At 29.1% G+C, this 17,800-nt stretch overlaps 1 protein-coding gene and 1 pseudogene across 1 annotated transcript; both read left to right on the top strand.

Annotated features, from left to right (window-relative positions):
- Positions 1–2,648: 2,648 nt before the first annotated feature.
- Positions 2,649–8,963, top strand: LOC113369452 (peroxiredoxin-6-like). The gene is made up of 4 exons (XM_026610187.1): positions 2,649–2,802; positions 5,433–5,650; positions 7,307–7,382; positions 8,820–8,963. Exons 1-4 carry the CDS (start codon positions 2,710–2,712, stop codon positions 8,946–8,948), a joined length of 516 nt encoding a protein of 171 aa, XP_026465972.1. The 5' UTR covers positions 2,649–2,709; the 3' UTR covers positions 8,949–8,963.
- Positions 8,964–12,360: 3,397 nt separating this feature from the next.
- LOC113369451 lies at positions 12,361–14,909 on the top strand (annotated as a pseudogene).
- Positions 14,910–17,800: the final 2,891 nt, after the last annotated feature.

Genomic DNA, 17,800 nt, shown 5'->3' with positions numbered 1-17,800 from the left:
ACAGGTTTAATGTCTTATTTTAATTAAAAGGTATTTTACAAAATAATTACATTTTTAAACTAATGCTAAAAAACTGCAAACGAAAGAAAATACTTTTATTATGGATTTTCAAAGATAAGTCATAGTCAAAAACGTTTGACATTTGACGTATTAGGCACCGACCATTGTTTTATTTAAATTACGTTTCTACAAAAATTTTCAAATTCAAAATGTAAAGTTTCTACGCGAATTTGAAATAGTATTTCACCTTTCCGACAACCTACTGATTAGCACGAATTTTTCAAGACTAAGAATGGCCAAATCGGTTTAGCCGTTTTCGAGTTTTAGCGGATTATTTTATCGAGAGCTCCATTTTTATATATAAGATTATTACATGTATTCCTATAATTCGTTTTTTGTTTGATTTCATATACTTATCGTTATATTCCTTATAGTACATATATTATTTTATTAGCTCTTTAGCTCTCAATTCTCCAAAAAGAAGTTTATAGTATTTATTCTTGCAGTAGTGCTTTATTAAATATCGCATTTAAATGATAGAAAATTATTATAAATAGCCGAGTTATTTATAGCAAACCATTTAAATTGTAAGTTGCAAAAACGGTACTCAGATAAAATATCACTCAGAAAAACATGACATTTGTTTTCAATTATAAATATAGATAGCAGTATGTTTCCAAGTGAAAATGCCCCTTATCCGGCATTGCTGCATCAATAAAATATTTGCTTTATTACAGAAATTTGTAGTAATAAAATTCATAGCCTAGAGAAAAGACAACAGTTTGGGTTGCTGATTGCTGTTTAAAAATCATATTAAAAAATCATACAATTATTCCATCCATGAATAAGAAATATGGTTCAATGATATGTATTTCTTTTTACTTTCATACATTGGTCTATTGGAAAATATATCTTAGAAGACTATTTGATATATCCATAATGTCAAATATTATAATTTCAATATAGAGTCATAGACCAATAGAATATAATATGTTATTCTTTTATCCTATTTCACTTTTTTATTTCAAATTCACTTTAATCTCATTTTTAAAGTTCACTTTCAATATTTTTTATTACTATAAATTGTATCAAAGTCTATAGATCAACGAATAATGATCAAAGTTGAACAACAGATTTTAAATATAAACGTTTAAAATTTTTGCTTGATATTTAATTAATTTATTAATTAAGATATTTATTTAATTTAGCACAAATGCGGTTTTGAATGAGAAATCAATACAATGAAATTGCTTATATTAAGGTGTAGTCTTTGCAGACTGAAACTGTCTGATAAAAGAAATTTTAGATTAAAATAATTAACCCGCGTGTCGTCCATAAGCCCTTGATGACCTTTGCGTAAGAGTGTTAAGAATTCTAATTTGTTATTGTAATTCTTAGTTCCTTAGAAGTGTTATTTTCAATTTATAATATATTTTCATGGATAATTATTAACACAGTAAATGATTGGATTTTTAACTTCCCGTAGGGCAAGTTATAGTAGGTAATCGCAAAAAAATGAAATTTTTTTTTATATATCTTTATATATCTTTATGTTTCAAAACCTTCTGAACATTTTGGCATACCTTAGAAAAAATGAATGTATTTGTGTGTGTGTGTGCGCGTGTATGTATGTATGTTCGGATACAAATTTTCGTCGACGATTTCGGGAACACCGATCAAACGATTTGAATAATTCAAAAAACATTCGATTTGTATTGATAAGGAGACGGGCTGATTAGTTTTTGGCGAAGGCAGGTCTAACCGTTCCGAAGATACGGGGCAAAACGTGCCAAAAATAGAAACACAGTTTTTATGAGAACGGAGTGTCAGATTTTAATAATTCAAAAAACATTTTACTTGTATTGACAAGATGAAGAAATGATCAAATTTTCATGAAGGCAGGTCTAGCGTTTTCGGAGATCTAATGAAAAAAGTAAAAAAAAATGCCATTTGATGGTGAAAATGACCATTAGACATATGCACATCAAATTATCAGATTTTTTATAGAGATTTTAACAATAAGTATAAATTTTATTTACATTCCTATGGGTTCCGTACCAATGTTTACGCGTTAGGCGGCGAAGCGGCGCTTACGCGCTTTGATATTTCGTCTTTATGCAGTTAAAGCAGTACGATTGCTTTGAAAAAAAAAATCAGAATTTCCAAAATATTTCAAAATAAATGATTTAAGATAGAGTGATTTAATATGGTTCGAAATTCTATTAAAAGTTTCAAATCATTGATCAACTTTTATTGATTATTATTATTGATTATTTTTAATTACTCGAATTTTGAATTGCGGTACGGGAAGTTCCAGCAATATGCCTTAAGGCACGACGCCCTAATTGCCTTAAGACAGAATTCCACTTACAGCTAGTTTTTTTATATTTGTTGTATACTATGTGAGAATGACCGAAGTGTTCGACCCGATCACCAGTTTGACTAACAATAAGCGCAACATGCATACCTTCCGACTAACCTGGTCCGTTGACTGTGCATCTGTGTCTGATCTGCTTAAATAATTGCCAAAGAGTTACAACTTGACTAATATATCTAAAATATTTCCTATAACAAGCACAGTGTTACTGTTTTATAAATTGTATATAAATTTCGACATCTTGCCTAACATTTTGTAATTTTTCTAGTTGGGTCGTGATTTTTTCCCATCCAGCTGACTTCACACCCGTCTGCACAACGGAGTTAGGCCGCATGGCCGTCCACCAGCCACACTTCGTCAAGCGCAACACCAAATTGCTCGCCCTGAGCGTCGACGACTTGCAGAGCCACAAGGACTGGGTCAATGTAAGGCATTCACGAACGATAAATTTATTAATGAATGAGAATTGTTTTAACTTAATAATTTAATTCATGTTTCATTTTTATGAAAACCTATGTGGAAAATTGACTCATGATAAGACTTGTATAAACCAACGCTGGTATATTTAGATATCATAACTGCCTCTCTGCCCTCTCTGCTATTTAGACTATTCAAATGATATTTTAAACAACTCTCTGAATAAATTTGGTATACTATTTTTTATCTTCTCAACTTATCATTTGGCTCATTGCAAATATTTGAAAGCGGCTTCTTTTATCAAACCTTTTCTGATTTCCTTAAATGATAATAAATCTTATTAACTTCCCGAAGGAGAAGTTTATGTTTTCATCAAAAAATCCGACTCGCTAATTTTATGTTTCCTGGACGTTTCAAGCCATTCTGAATCGAATGAAACCAAATTTGGAAAAAGTGTCTGTGTGTGTGTGTGTGTATAAACAGATTTTTTGCCGTAAATCGACGTTTTCTCAAAAACGGCTGGATAGATTTCAAAAATTTAGAAGCCATTTGAGTATCTCGATGAATACTAGCGTTTATCAATTTTGCCCGAAGATCAGCCAAACCGTTTCTTTATAAATAGCAGAAAAGTGAAAAATTCTTCGTCCACGTTTAGCCCGCAATTCTGAATCAATTTTGAAAATTTAAAAACCGTTCGAAAGATATTGGTTGGGAATCGACTTGATTAGTTTTTGGTAGAGATCGGCCGGGTCGTTTTCGTGCAATAAAGTGTCAAAAATTTTTTTCGACAATTTTTATGAATTTTTTTTGTCGGTAGATACCATAGTCTTAAAGATCACACTAAAATATTACGGCCCTACGACAAGTCGTTTAATTTTAAAAATTCGTCAAACTTAGCAAAAATTAGTATTGTTTTTTTGGCGTTTGTCAAAATTAGACCTTTCATCGACGTTTGCTCAAAAACGCTTGAACCGATTTCAGAGATTTGATGTATTTCGATGAGGATTATCTTAGTTTCTTTGTAATCTGGAAAAAAGTGTTAAACTTCTCTTCCACATTTAAGTTCATACTACCGAATCGATTCCAAAAAATTAAAAACTGTTCGAAAGATATTAATTGGGAATGATACTGACAGATACTGATTAGTTTTAGGTGAAAATCTACCGAGCCGTTTTCTTGTAATTAACTGATGAAAAAAAATTAAGTCGATTTTTATGGAACTTTTTTGGCTATATATCATGGTCTTATAGAACTTACTGAAATATTACGACCTTACGACAAGTAGTTTAATTTAAAAAATTCATCAAAGTTTGAGAAAATGAGTAGTTTTTTTGGCGTTTGTAAAAATTAAAATTATACGATTTATTTGGTATAACATAAGAGTACTTGGTTTTAATGAACATACTAAATCATTAAAGTGCTACGGATACTGGTTCAATAATAAAAATTATTGATTTTTGAAAAGTTGCTTTTAGATAATACTCAGAGTTAACGTGTTTGTTCGCTTTCAATGGTGTGTAATAAATCCACTCATAATACTTTTAATCACTCATGAATTAATTCATATTTTGTTGATTACGTCGATTATTTACAAATATCGGGAAGTTCATGTAACTTGCCTCATGGCAAAATACCAATACCAACTAGTTTAATAACTATTTTATATTAGTTGCTATGAATAATGTAGTCTAAATCCGTTATTAAAAAAGTAAATACATTCATTTCATTCCATATCTTCTATAATAAAGAATACCTATTTTGTTCCAAAATGTACAATAATCTAATAATTTTCAGTTCACTTTTGGGGCCTTATCGGTTATTCAAATATAGTGTGAACACATCTTATGACGCTTATGAATTACTCTGATAATTATGCAAATAATAAAAAACAGTGTCAGTTGCGGATGTACACATTCAATATCTCTAAAAATAGACATAAAATATCAACGACTATCTATTTTAATTCAATATAATTGTGTAGCGTCACGATGACCATCTTTAAATAAGTGCAATTATTTTAATTGAAAACATTCAAGAGCTTATCTTTATGAATTTAATTGATATGGGTGAAAATAATACTAAAAGGACATGTTCATAATGAATATGCTTTTAATAATAAAATATTCTATTTTATAATTATTTTTGACTGCCAAATGGCTTTTTTTTACTTTTTTTTACTAGATCTCCGAAACCGCTAGACCTGCCTTACCAAAAATTTATTCAGTCCTTCATCTTCTCAATACAAGTAAAATGTTTTTTTGAAAATCGTTTTTGGCACTTTTTGTCCCGTAACTCCGGAACGGTTAAACCTGCTTTCGCCAAAAACTAATCAGCACATCTCCTTATCAATACGAATCGAATGTTTTTTGAATTATTCTAATCGTGTATTCAGATTTGTATCCGCACACATACACATACACACACATACATCAATTTTTTCTAGGGTATGAGAAAATGTTCAGAAACCTTTGAAACGTAAAGGTATATAAAAATTTTCATTTTCAATTTTTTTTGCGATTACTATAACTTACCCTACGGGAAGTTAAAAATTCATAATATCATAATATCGATTCCGTTCTTACAAGTCTAAGAAAATAATATAATCTATTCTTTACTAATTAAAATGAACTTTTTCCAGGACATCAAGTCTTACTGCCAGGACATCCCCGGAAAATTCCCATACCCAATCATTTCCGATCCGAAACGCGAGTTGGCGGTTGCCTTGGACATGATCGACGAAGAGCACAAGGACGACCCCGCTCATGCCATGACCGTCAGGTCTTTGTACGTGATCGATCCGAACCACAAATTGAGATTGGCCATGGTTTACCCATTCAGCACAGGACGTAATGTCGAGTACGTATTAATAAAATTTTAATTTAATACACACATTTACATACATTTGGTAAACTTTGGTAGTAGGATGATTATTAATTATGCGATTTGCCTTTTCCTCAGTGTAAAAATTAATACTACGAAACTAAACTTTATGAAACTTTCGAGAAACCAAAAAAAGATTTAGTTACAAAATGTAGCTGAATGTACTTTGTATAGCTTGCTATGAAAAATAAATAAAAAAAAAAAGTTACAAAATCAACTGTTTGGATTGTGTTTCTTCATACATTGACAGACGCATAGATTAATAAGTATAATGGACAGACGTTTCAAAATTTAGAAAAGAAACAAACAATTTAAAAGTACGCTTGCTAACCATGACAACATCAATAACCATATAGGTTCGGTTTTTAAAATCCCGAAGTATTTTTAACAAAATATGATTTATTTGTAACAAAATCTATGTTCAGAGCAGAATACTTACATACCAGCAACACTATAAATTTGAGAACCTTAAATTATTTTAAAATATCTATTTGCTTTTCTGTTTATTATTTCCGTGAATTATTATTTTAATTAAAATACTATCCTTTATATTGTACTCTATTTTATTTATATTTATGTTATTATTCACTAATGTAATTAAAAAAAAAGAAAGCGCGTAAGGTTCACATGCGATTGAAGCAAAACTTATTTGGTACTGTACAAAAGTAGCAATTTTAAGTTAAGTAAAAATAAATACATCATATAACAATTTTGAATAATGTTTATTAGTAATATGGTAACACTCATGATGCACACATTTATTAGTGTAAACTATTATACACATTTATATAATGATAAATTAATAATTATATATTTATAATAGCATTAAAAATATGTATAATATTTAAAAACAATAATGTAATTAAAGTCATTCTTCATATATGACATGATCTCATTAGAGAATTGCTGATTAATAAATTCTATAATATTCGTTCACACAGTGGATTATGTTAAACAACGCCTAAACAAATATTGCTTTCGCAACTCATCATGTAATTGAAATTAACATACATTTATTGACTGCTTGTATTTTTTTACTTTATCGCCGGCGATCAAACAGCTGTAATATCTGTCTTGTCTAAATATATTTTCTATTTTAATAACTTCAAAGATTTATAGAAACTACGAATAATATAGAAATCTAATAAATAAACTTACGTTTAGTACTTAACACAAATGTTTAATTTGATTTAGTATTTTCAAAGAACAGGGTAAAATATTCTTCTGATTCAGGCATTTTTCATTAAATCAAGATTTGTACTACCATGTAACTTTAAAATGTTTATTTATTTATGCCGATTTCCTTGTTGATATCGGTACGCATACAACGTTGTTGCTGGTACGCATACAATAACAGATCTCTATTCACATACACGGCGACTAATCACAATCGACCCGTATTGAAATGATTTCATCGAGAGCGAATGGCGTCCAGTTCGGGCGTAACGCATTTCCGTTGCATTTGTACGCATTTACACCCTAGTCGCGCCTAAAGAAGTTTTACTTAAAAAAATGGGTGATATATAAAATCCTAAAAAAATATAAAAAAAATAAATATATAAAAAATAATAAAAAAAAAATTATTATTTATAAATAAACGTATCAATAATTGACTTATTTTTGATATTTCAGCGAAGTATTACGTGTGATCGACTCTATGCAATTGACTGATCGTCTGAAAGTAGTCGCCACGCCTGCCAACTGGGTTGTAAGTATTTTATTCTAATAACTTTCTATAATAATAATATACAACTAATAATAATACATAATAATTTTTTATCTAAAAAAATCTACCAATTTGAGGTGAAAAATTGCGTGAATCCCTATTTGTTTCATTAGCAAACAGTTGCTTCATATAAATTTACATTCTTTAACATTGTGCATCTTCCTCTAAATCACGTTTCTGAATACAAATATTCCATTGGCTATTGTCTCACTTGAACACCATTTTTACTATTTCCATGTTAAAAGTTGATATACGATAAAAAAAAATTCCTTGCTGTCCATATAAGAACTTACTGTGCAGAATTCATTTGTCCAGTTATGCACCAGCTGTTCATTTGCACTTTATTATGCAGCTAAAATTAATTTAGGGTGGATTGATAAATATATCAATCTCTTGTCTTATTAGACCTTAGTATTTAACAATTCAACTAATTGAGTTCATAATAATATCATTTATAACCGGATTTAAAATCACAGTTTGCAGATAAGGGTTATCTTTTTTTTTTCAATTTAATTTCAATCGTTTGTTTCGTCTTGATTCTAGATAGTAATATATAGATATTATAATCAATATCGAATATCTTGTTTCAGTTGTGATAAGAACATTTATCATTTAATCTAAAATAATTTTCAACAAAAGTAAAATTTGTATCTTGTTAAAAAAATCTATAAATTTAATACTTAAACAGGTTTTTATATAAACGCAATAGAGCAAATATGATAATTGATATGTAATAACTCCTTTATTCATTTTATTTGTGAAAAAAATAATATAAATTAAACGTTTGATATTTTTTCTTATGCAAAAATCTGAATTACAACTCTGAACTGAATTTCCAACTTGAATTTAAAAATTCAGCAAAGAGGAAATATCCGTGGCCATAAATATATATAGATATAGAATATAGAGTAATGGCAGAAATCTTCTCTAATTTAGTTTCTTAGTCGTTTATTCAAAAAAAAATCCACTTGTTACATATAATCATATATAAAATATCTCTATCTCTTTATTTGTCATACAAGTGGTTTATATTTAGATGTATATATTGCAAAGTTATTAATTTAATAAAATTATAAATAGTGTTTTATGAATGGGCTTCTCCGTGTCTAGTGGTTAGAGCTTTGTTCTTTTAAATGGGATTCAATACCAACCTCGGACAAGCTGATACCAAGCAGTCTGTAGTCATTTTCTTGGCCACCATTCATCAAATTAAAAATCTTACCTATTACAGAAATTCCAATAATAAAATACATGAATAGAAAGGTTCACTGTTGGGTTGCCTTCTAACAAAGCCACGTAGTTAAAAAAAGTCCATCACAACAGCTTATCAATTAATATCAATTCAAATATAGTTAAATACACCTATAATATATTGTATTATGAATTTAATAATCAAATCTATCAATTTTTTATTCCCAGCCCGGTGAAAAAGTAATGATCCTGCCATCCGTTCAGAATGAGGAAGCAGCCAAATTGTTCCCCAAAGGTGTTGACACTGTTTCTATGCCTTCAGGTAAGGTTTATGTACGCACAACGACTGATTATTAAAAAAAAACTATATTGCATACATAATAATATATAATGCATATCCAAAATATTTGAAAAATATTTTAATTATTATTTTATGAACAATATTTCGAACAATATGCATTTTAACATTTTTATATACGTGATTCTATTACATTTCATGATTGTAGTTGTTTTATAAAAATGATATATTCCAATGTTTTTATATAACCTTGTTAAACGCATGTATTATGAATTGTATATTTGTTAATAAAATTATATGACTTATTGAATTGACTTTTGTATGCTTTACAAATTTGAATTGGCGATTTTTCGATAACTAAATCATAATATCCAAGTAGCATACGTTAGTAAATATTTTATATGACGCAATTTGTTACGTGTTAATAAATTATAAAAGTAATGGAAAAGTTTGCTCCACTTATATAGTACTTCGATATTCGTTGCCAATGTTTCTTCTATGATATTTATTTGAACTATTTAAATAATAACTAGTGGTGTATAGCATCGTGCTTTAAGGCAAATTGCTGGAACTTTCCGTACCGTAACAAAATGGTCGAGGAATATTAAATGCTTTCGAATAGATTATACTCTAACGTTGTCTAATATTTATAAGAATAATATAAACTAAATTACAAAATTAAAATTGTTCACTTAAAATATATAAGTGAGCTTTAGAACTTTAAACAGAATTAAAATTGAAATCTCAATTAATTTCAATATTCAAAAAAAAAATTGATTTTTTTTCAAAAGTAATTATTTCATCAACACAAGCAGAAAGTTTTTTGAATTGTTGAAATCGGATGCTTAGTTTTCTCAAAAACTGCCACTTTTTGTACATTTAGCTCTTGTATTTTCGAAATGGCTGGACCTGCCTTTTCCAAAAACTAATCACCACTTCTCCAAATCATTACAAATTGAATGTTTTTAGATGATTCCGTTCTCTCATAAACTCGATTTCACTTTTTGCTCCGTATCTCCATAACGGCTAAACCTGCCTTTGCGAAAAACTAATCAACATATCTCCTTATCAATAAGAATCGAATGTTTTTTTAATCATCCAAATCGGTTGATCAGTACGCCCGAAAACGTGAACACATCCATTTTTTCTGAGGTATGCCAAAGAAACCTCTGAAACGCGAAGAAATGCAAAAATTTTCATTTTCGATTTTCGGCCCATTGCTATAACTTACCCTACGGAAAGTTAATTAAAAGTGCTAATAAACCAAATATTATCAATACTAATAAAAAGTATTGAAAGCAGTTGTTAGTCCCTTTAAGTTCAATATCACAAGCCAGTCGTTTCCAACCTTTTCATACCCCCTCCCCCTTATTTAAAGAAAGATGTTGCGATCTTATTTATGCTAAAGATTTATACTTATTTATCTATAGTTGCGACACTCTTAAATTTTCTAGCAACGTGATTTTATAAATACTCAGTTGATATTATAATTTATAAATTATTATAATAATAAATTTATAAATATATTTATCAGGCTATATATAAATGCACAATATTATGTAAAAATATACACAAACAATTATTATTTATTCATTCATTTCTTATATCTATTTATCATTTTTGTTAAATTAACCCCCCATGAGGGGTTGGTCCCCACAGGTTGGAAACCATGGTCTTAACTGGTGATAACTTATTTTTAATTCTCACTTCAAATATTTGATGCAAGTGTAGAAGTATAATAATTTAATAATATATTTCTTAAAAATGAACAAAACTTATTAAAAAATCTGATCGTTTACAAAAATATAAATATCATAACTATATTATTTTTTCATCGTCAAGACTGACTCTAATTGCTATGTAAAATTTAAATTTTTGAATTGTTTCTATATGTTTCTATCTTTTCTAATACATTATATAATTTTTATAGACTTGCACTCTGCATTCTTCACTTTCCCTAGTTGGTCATAACCTAAAAATGTAATCACTTTTCGTATATTATATAAGTATTGATATTATTCTTTTATTTATACTAACAAAATTATATTATTTATGATAGTTTTTTAACCGTCCATAACGACGCAAATATTATTTTTTGTTTATCCTATTGTTATAGAGTTCGATTGCTAATATTTATTATTTTACATATCAAGCATCGACAATATTTTGTTATTGATTAGAAAATACGTCACAATATTAATTAGTTTTAACTTCTGCGTTTTATATTTATGTAAGTGAAATGTAATCGAATAAAATTTGCATATGTATACATTTCAATTTATCTTACACGTTAAAAAATATTTAAATATATATGTAAACGTATTTTTTTTTCATTTTTTTAATATTAAAATAAAAAAATGATAACTTATTAGTGCAACAATATTTTGTTTTTTATGTATATTTTGGAACCAATGAAAAAGACCAATTTTGAGTACTCAGAATAAACATTACTCGCTATAACTTTTAAATAAATCATAGTTTATTATTATAGTTTGTTGAAAATAATACTATAATATTATTTTATAGTGTGTGATCAATTTTAAAATATTTAACATGCTAAGTTTTTAACCTGTTTTGTGTGTAATAATTTACTTCATTGCTAACATTTATTCAAATGGCATGCCATCCTTAATCATTAATATTATAGTTTGTTTGGAATTTAAAGCTTTTATGAAGAATTAAGAGATAATTCGAAATCAAACCTTCCACAAGAGATGTTTTTGACAAAATTATAATAAATTCCGATAAATAAATTTATTAGTTTGTTGAAATTGCACAGAAAAAACAAACCTCACCGTTATATATAGACAATTGTCCCGGGTCTGTCGCATGCGTTGTTCACCGTTGTATGTGAAATAATTCTGCGATGTCGCATTTCAATAGTTCTTAAAATTATCAATTTCTATAAATATAGAAAATCAAATAAGATAATAGTTTGCGCACAAAGTTCGCGCATTCTCGCAAGAAACTAGATAATTTTATTGTTTGGTTAGAATTAAGTATTGATCTTGGTCGATTCCGTTGCCGGAAAAGTTGCTAGCTTCCATAACCATTGCGGCTGAGTCCATTATCATTTGACAATAGTGCCCTGACACATAAAGATGGCAGCTTCGCGTGCTCAGAAACAAAATGCGATATCAGCATTGTTCTTCGACTTAGATAACACGTTGATACCGACAAGAAAAGCGGATACATTGGCTTGTATGAAGGTACGTAAAAATAACAATTTTGCATGATTATTTTTGTAAATTATTTTATAAGTTTGTCGCAGCAGTGCTCATGTCATTTTTGCCTCGTTGTTGGTTGAAACCGCGTTTTTCCAAATGAACCGTTTGATGGCGCTGTGCGTTTGACAGTTGTACAAAATGGCGGTAATGTGTTTTAATAAAATCTTTTAGCAAAACATAAAAAATACGTGAATAAGAAAACTTTGTTCATATATGTAGTAACAATCTACATTTTGTAATCGCGTTTTTGGTTTTTCTTCATTATTTCATTGTTTCCAAAAATATTGCTAGATGCCGCTTCGAGTTTAGCGATTGCTCAAAGATGTCGCAGGGTGTTTTGACAGTTCTCTTAAAATGGCTTCAACACGTTCTATTTTGGTGCCAAGTTTTAAAATAAACATGAAAACATTGATATTTCGTAGTGTTTGTGCACAGATGTAATATAGTTTATGCTGGAAAGTCGAAGTTTTAGTGACGCGTACATTTCCCAATATAGGCCGGATCGCTCTCTATCGTAAGTTATAAATAACCTAACTTTCATCTCTTAAACGCATTTAGTTACATACCGCTACGCTGGCTGGATTAATGTTTTAAGTGTTCATTAACCATGGCTGATTCAATATCTGAACCTGTTAAAAAATGTATCCTTATTTTACAAAGTGCAAAAACCGACACGGAAAAATTTGCCGCGTTATTTATGGTGACAAAGTTAGTGAAGGGTAAAGATTGTACAACAGTTGCTAAGAAGGCTCTCTTCGAAGCCATTGGATTCAAGTTTTTGAAGAAGTTATTACTAAGTGCCGATGTTCCCGAAGATTGTCCCCCACTTGTATATAAGAGTGTTGCTTTATCAATACTTACATGTTTTTGTCAAGATGAAGAACTCGCTACACATAAAGAAATGTTGGAAAACATTCCAGTTTTCTTGGATATAGTTCAAACAGCTGATGATGATGATTACGATGATAATCTGATTGTTGTTAGCGAAGCTTATAGTTGTCTTCAGAGCATAGCTTCATATGAACCTGGGCAGAAAGCATTGCTTGAAGGAGGCGCTATTGGTAAGATGTCTCAAATATATGCTCAACAAAGTTTTCAGACTGATGAAGCCCTGAATTTAATAGTTACATTGGTCAGTAAATTTGGCCCTTCAGCTTGGGATTTAGATCCTAAAAATTTTCATGCTTTATTAAATCGTATTTGCTTGGATTTTGAAACTGATCACACAGAGAGAAAATTTACTTTGTGTTCGATACTTGGAGCTCTATTATTTAATTGTAGACGTAGCATTGTTGGTCGAACGGCTGACACTGAAGTTTGGCCTGGCAGCTTGTTTAAAGGTTTAAGTGATATATTGGGCAGCCGCATTGGTAAAAACCAACGAGACCCAGCATTGAAACTTGCATCTGCTGTAATTGATGTTTTAGGTGTGGAATGGACATTGAGAAATGAAGAAAATCCCAAGCAATTCTTTCTGCTTCTCCTACAACTCAGTGCAATTGAAGTTCGTATGCAGATGGATGACAAAAGTTTAAAGCAAGCTTTGGCAAATGGTGATTTAATTTCAGCATGTTTTATAATCTTAGAACTTTCTGTAGCTTATATGGCCAATGATACTTTAGATTTGGAACAAAAGGAAAAGCAAACAATATACACAGCATTGAAAGGTGCCTTTTCAGCTGTAATATCAGTTTTAACTAAAGTATCAAATGATAAGAACAAAGATAAGTTACCTCCAAAAGAAAAATCCTTTGTTTGTGCCATGGTGCGTGTTTTAGCTGTTTGGCTAGCCACAGAAACTTCGGCCATGAGAACGGCTGTGTACGCTTTGTTACCATATATGCTTCAATTAGCTAATGACACATTTTATGCTGCAAGAACGCACAGGCTTAGTCAGGATAAAAATCAAACTGAATCTGATGCAGATGTTCTCCGAATGTTATTACCAGCTTTGTGTCACCTGGCAGTAGAAGATCGGGCAAGGGATATATTGCTAGCAAATAAACAAGATGAAGTTCTTTATGAATGTATGGTGTACCATTGGTCAATTGCGCATTATAAGAAGCCACCTATACCAAAAGCTGATAGGTTGAAAGCTTTATCGCAACCTGAAGCGCCTTTGGATCCTCAATTACTTGCTGATATGAAAGATTCGAGAGCAGCACTGGTGAGCCTATGCAATATTTTTATGAATATAACAGTATTGGAAGCAAAAACAGTTGAAGAAAGCGCTCTCTTTGGCACATTACTCAAGTTCATCTTCAGTAGTCTTCCTGAATTGCGTGGTACTCCTGAAAATTTAGTTCTTCAAGGTCACTTGGCTGTTCTTGGATTACTGCTTTTAAAAGCACAACATAAAAAATTGAAGAAAAATGATTTTTCCATATGCAGTTTTATCCAATCATCTATTAGATTTTGTGGGATGCTTACAATTTGGATGAAAGCAATGACCCATTTGCCTTAGTTGTTTCTTTAGCCTATAAAGAATACTGGATGGAATTAATGGAATTGTGGTTTTTAGGAATGCAAACAATGTCTTCTGTTTTACCTTTGGTCCCATGGATATCAGATTTTGCTGTTGAAAGTGGTTGGGCAGAGGGAATTGTAACAACACTTAAGAAAGTTCGTATTGGATCGTTACAGGCTGATGTCAAATCTGCATATGAAGATTTCTTATGCCATTTAGTGGATGCAAACAAAAATGTTATTGATGTACTTAAGAAAGCGGATGCTTTGAAAGTATGTAGAAATCACAGATTGATGGAGTTGGGAAAAAAATTATTTGGAGATTAAATTTTTTAATGCAAATAACAATATAAAAACTTAATTAGGTTATGAAAATATTTTTATATATATTTATAATATAAGTACTTTTTTTGACAATGTTTAATTGTTTTTGTTTTAAGGCTTAAAAGTTCAAAGCATATGAAATGTTGACAATATTTTTGTAATATTTGTAAAATAAATATTTATAAATATACTAAAATATTTATTCAAAAAAATATATTAGTGAACTGTTTTAAGGATTTTTTTTATTATAAACTTCTTTCATCAAAAAAAATTGTTTACTCCAGCATTAGTAGAAAGAAATCACAGTGCAATAACAGTAAGATGGGATGGGATTCATTTTGTTTTAAATTTTTTAATATATTTGCTTTTTTTATTATTAAAGCTGTCTCCTGTAAATTTTATGGAAAATTTATCATTGTTTTTTTAAACATAAAAATTACCTAATCCTGCATTTTATCACATTTTGAATATTTTATCTTTTTAATTTTTTTGTACTTATCCCTTTAGTATACTAAAGAGAGATAAATGCATAAATACTTGCTCAGATACGTTATTTTAAATTTTGATACTTTTTATCGAACCTATCTTCAATTTTCTTCGAGTTAAATGAGGTAAAAAATTTGTAAATCTAACCAACTAAATGTAGGTTTAAATCATCTATACTATGCAACTAATGAATTTATCAATTATTTTGATAGTTTAAATATTTACTATATGCATTTGACAGGTTGAAATTCTTGAATTATATTTGTCAATAGGTCGATTTATGAATTAAATGTATACAATTATTTTCTAGAATGAGATCTTTGTTTGTACAGTGAGGTCATTACATTTTTAGATGTGTTTACGAGCAGTTATTTTTGATCATGATTTAATGATTCAACAGATTTGTTTAGCTATAAAATGAAATTTAAAATATTGGCAGATATCCAATATTCAATTATAAAAATGCTTGATCATTGTTTAATTCATCAATATATCCAATACCAAATTAAGCAACGATCAAGTTTAATATTAAATAATATTAATATTCATATATTACACTTAGTTACATTAATGTTGCAAATATGAATTTGATAATTGTATGTATAAGTTGTATGCTAGTCATTATGTATTTATTGTTAATAAAAAAATATTTAAAGCAATTATTCGCCGTTCATTTTTAATCAAAATTTTTAATTTAATTTTATACCAAAATCATTAATTCACAGATATATTCGAATTTATTCCAGTTTACTGTGAATGTCGTAGTTCTCAAAGAATATCCTGTAATAAATTTTACAAGATCAACTGCAAACTAAAAATAAAGTTTTTGGGGGTCATTAAACTCTGCACGAATCTTAATAAAAAAATGCTATATAGATAGCTTATTTGATTTTCTAATTTAATGGAATATTAGTCTCAATAATATATTTAATTTTTTAAAATTTCATGTACTGTTAAATGATTTACATATTCATTCTTAAGATTTCTTACATATTCTATTAATAATTATTAAGCATACTTATTCCCTACATTTTTAATATACATAGTTTGTAATAGATCAGGAGTATGGAATAATCAGTGAACGAGATCGATTTGCAATTTGTTTATGAAGTGAAAGAAAAAACATTGATTTAGAAAATTGAAACACTAAATTATAGAATTTTACAAAAAAAGAAAAAAATATTAATATAAATCAAATCAAATGAATTATAAAGCTTTTTACAACTAATGGTGAATAGTCTAACGATTAAACATTATAAATTTTGGTACGGAACCCATAACAAGGTAAACCAAATATGTATCTATTGTTAAAATCTTTATAAAATAACTGATAATTTGATATTTGTCTAATGAACATTTTTGACCGCCAAATGGCTTTTTTAAAAAAAATTTTATTGGATCGCCGAAAATGCTAGACTGGTTATTCGCAGTATTATAAATACAAAATTACCATTAGAATATTACAAATAAGAAACGTGATTTTCTTTTTAAAGAATAATTATACAAAGAAATCGAAAATGAACATTTTTGACTTTGCATATCTTTAGATTTCAAAAGGTTTCTGTTATTTTGGCCTACCTTAGAAAAAATGGTTATATCGGTTGTGTGTATGCACTAATATGTATGTGTGTATGATTGTATACAATTTTTATCGACGATTCAAAAAACATCTGATTCGTATTGACGGGGAGACAAGCTGATTAGTTTTTGGCAAAGGCGGGTCCAGCCGTTTTTAATATATGGAGCAAAAAGTGCAAAAGTGGCAATTAAGTTTTTGAGAGAACGGGGCGTCTGATTTGAATAATACATAAAACGTTCCACTTGTATTGATAGAATGAAGATGCGATTATATTTTTGGAAACGGTTTTGGAGATCCAATACAAAATGTTAACTAGCGTGGTGGGTGGCATCATGCTTTAAGGCAAATTGCTGGAACTTCCCGTACCGTAACGAAATGTTCGAGGAATACTGAATGTTTTCAAATAGATTATTATAAATATTGTAACATTGTCTAATATTTATAAGAATTATATAAACTGAATTGCAAAGTTGAAATTATTTGTTTAAAGTATATTAGAATTATAGTCAGAATTAAAAATAAAATCTGAATTATTTTCGATAAACAAAAAATTAAAAAAAAAAAAAAAATGCAACAAATTTTTTTTTTCCAAAATCAATTATTTTGTTAAGACAAGCAGAAAGTTTTTTGAATCATTCAAATCGGACGCTTAGTTCTCTCAAAAACTGACATTTTTTACATATTTAGCTCCGTATCTCCGAAATGGCTGGGCCTGCCTTTGCGAAAAACTAATAACCCCTTCTCCCAATCATTACTAATTGAATGTTTTTTAGATCATTCAAATCGGATGCTCCGTTCACTCAAAAACTAGATTTCTATTTTCTGCACT

Source organism: Ctenocephalides felis, unplaced genomic scaffold (assembly GCF_003426905.1).
Source record: "Ctenocephalides felis isolate EL2017-DRISC unplaced genomic scaffold, ASM342690v1 CF-g0.4_SCAFFOLD_01353, whole genome shotgun sequence".
NCBI classification, from domain to species: Eukaryota; Metazoa; Arthropoda; class Insecta; order Siphonaptera; family Pulicidae; genus Ctenocephalides; species Ctenocephalides felis.
Note: the sequence above shows the minus strand (reverse complement) of the source record. Positions and strands in the feature narration are given on the sequence as shown.

Coding starts and splice junctions, on each gene's coding strand:
- LOC113369452 (XM_026610187.1), top strand. CDS start 2,710: ATGGCCGTCCACCAGCCACACTTCGTCAAGCGCAACACCAAATTGCTC. Junction 2,803..5,432: donor GCCACAAGGACTGGGTCAAT/GTAAGGCATTCA, acceptor AACTTTTTCCAG/GACATCAAGTCTTACTGCCA. Junction 5,651..7,306: donor AGCACAGGACGTAATGTCGA/GTACGTATTAAT, acceptor TTGATATTTCAG/CGAAGTATTACGTGTGATCG.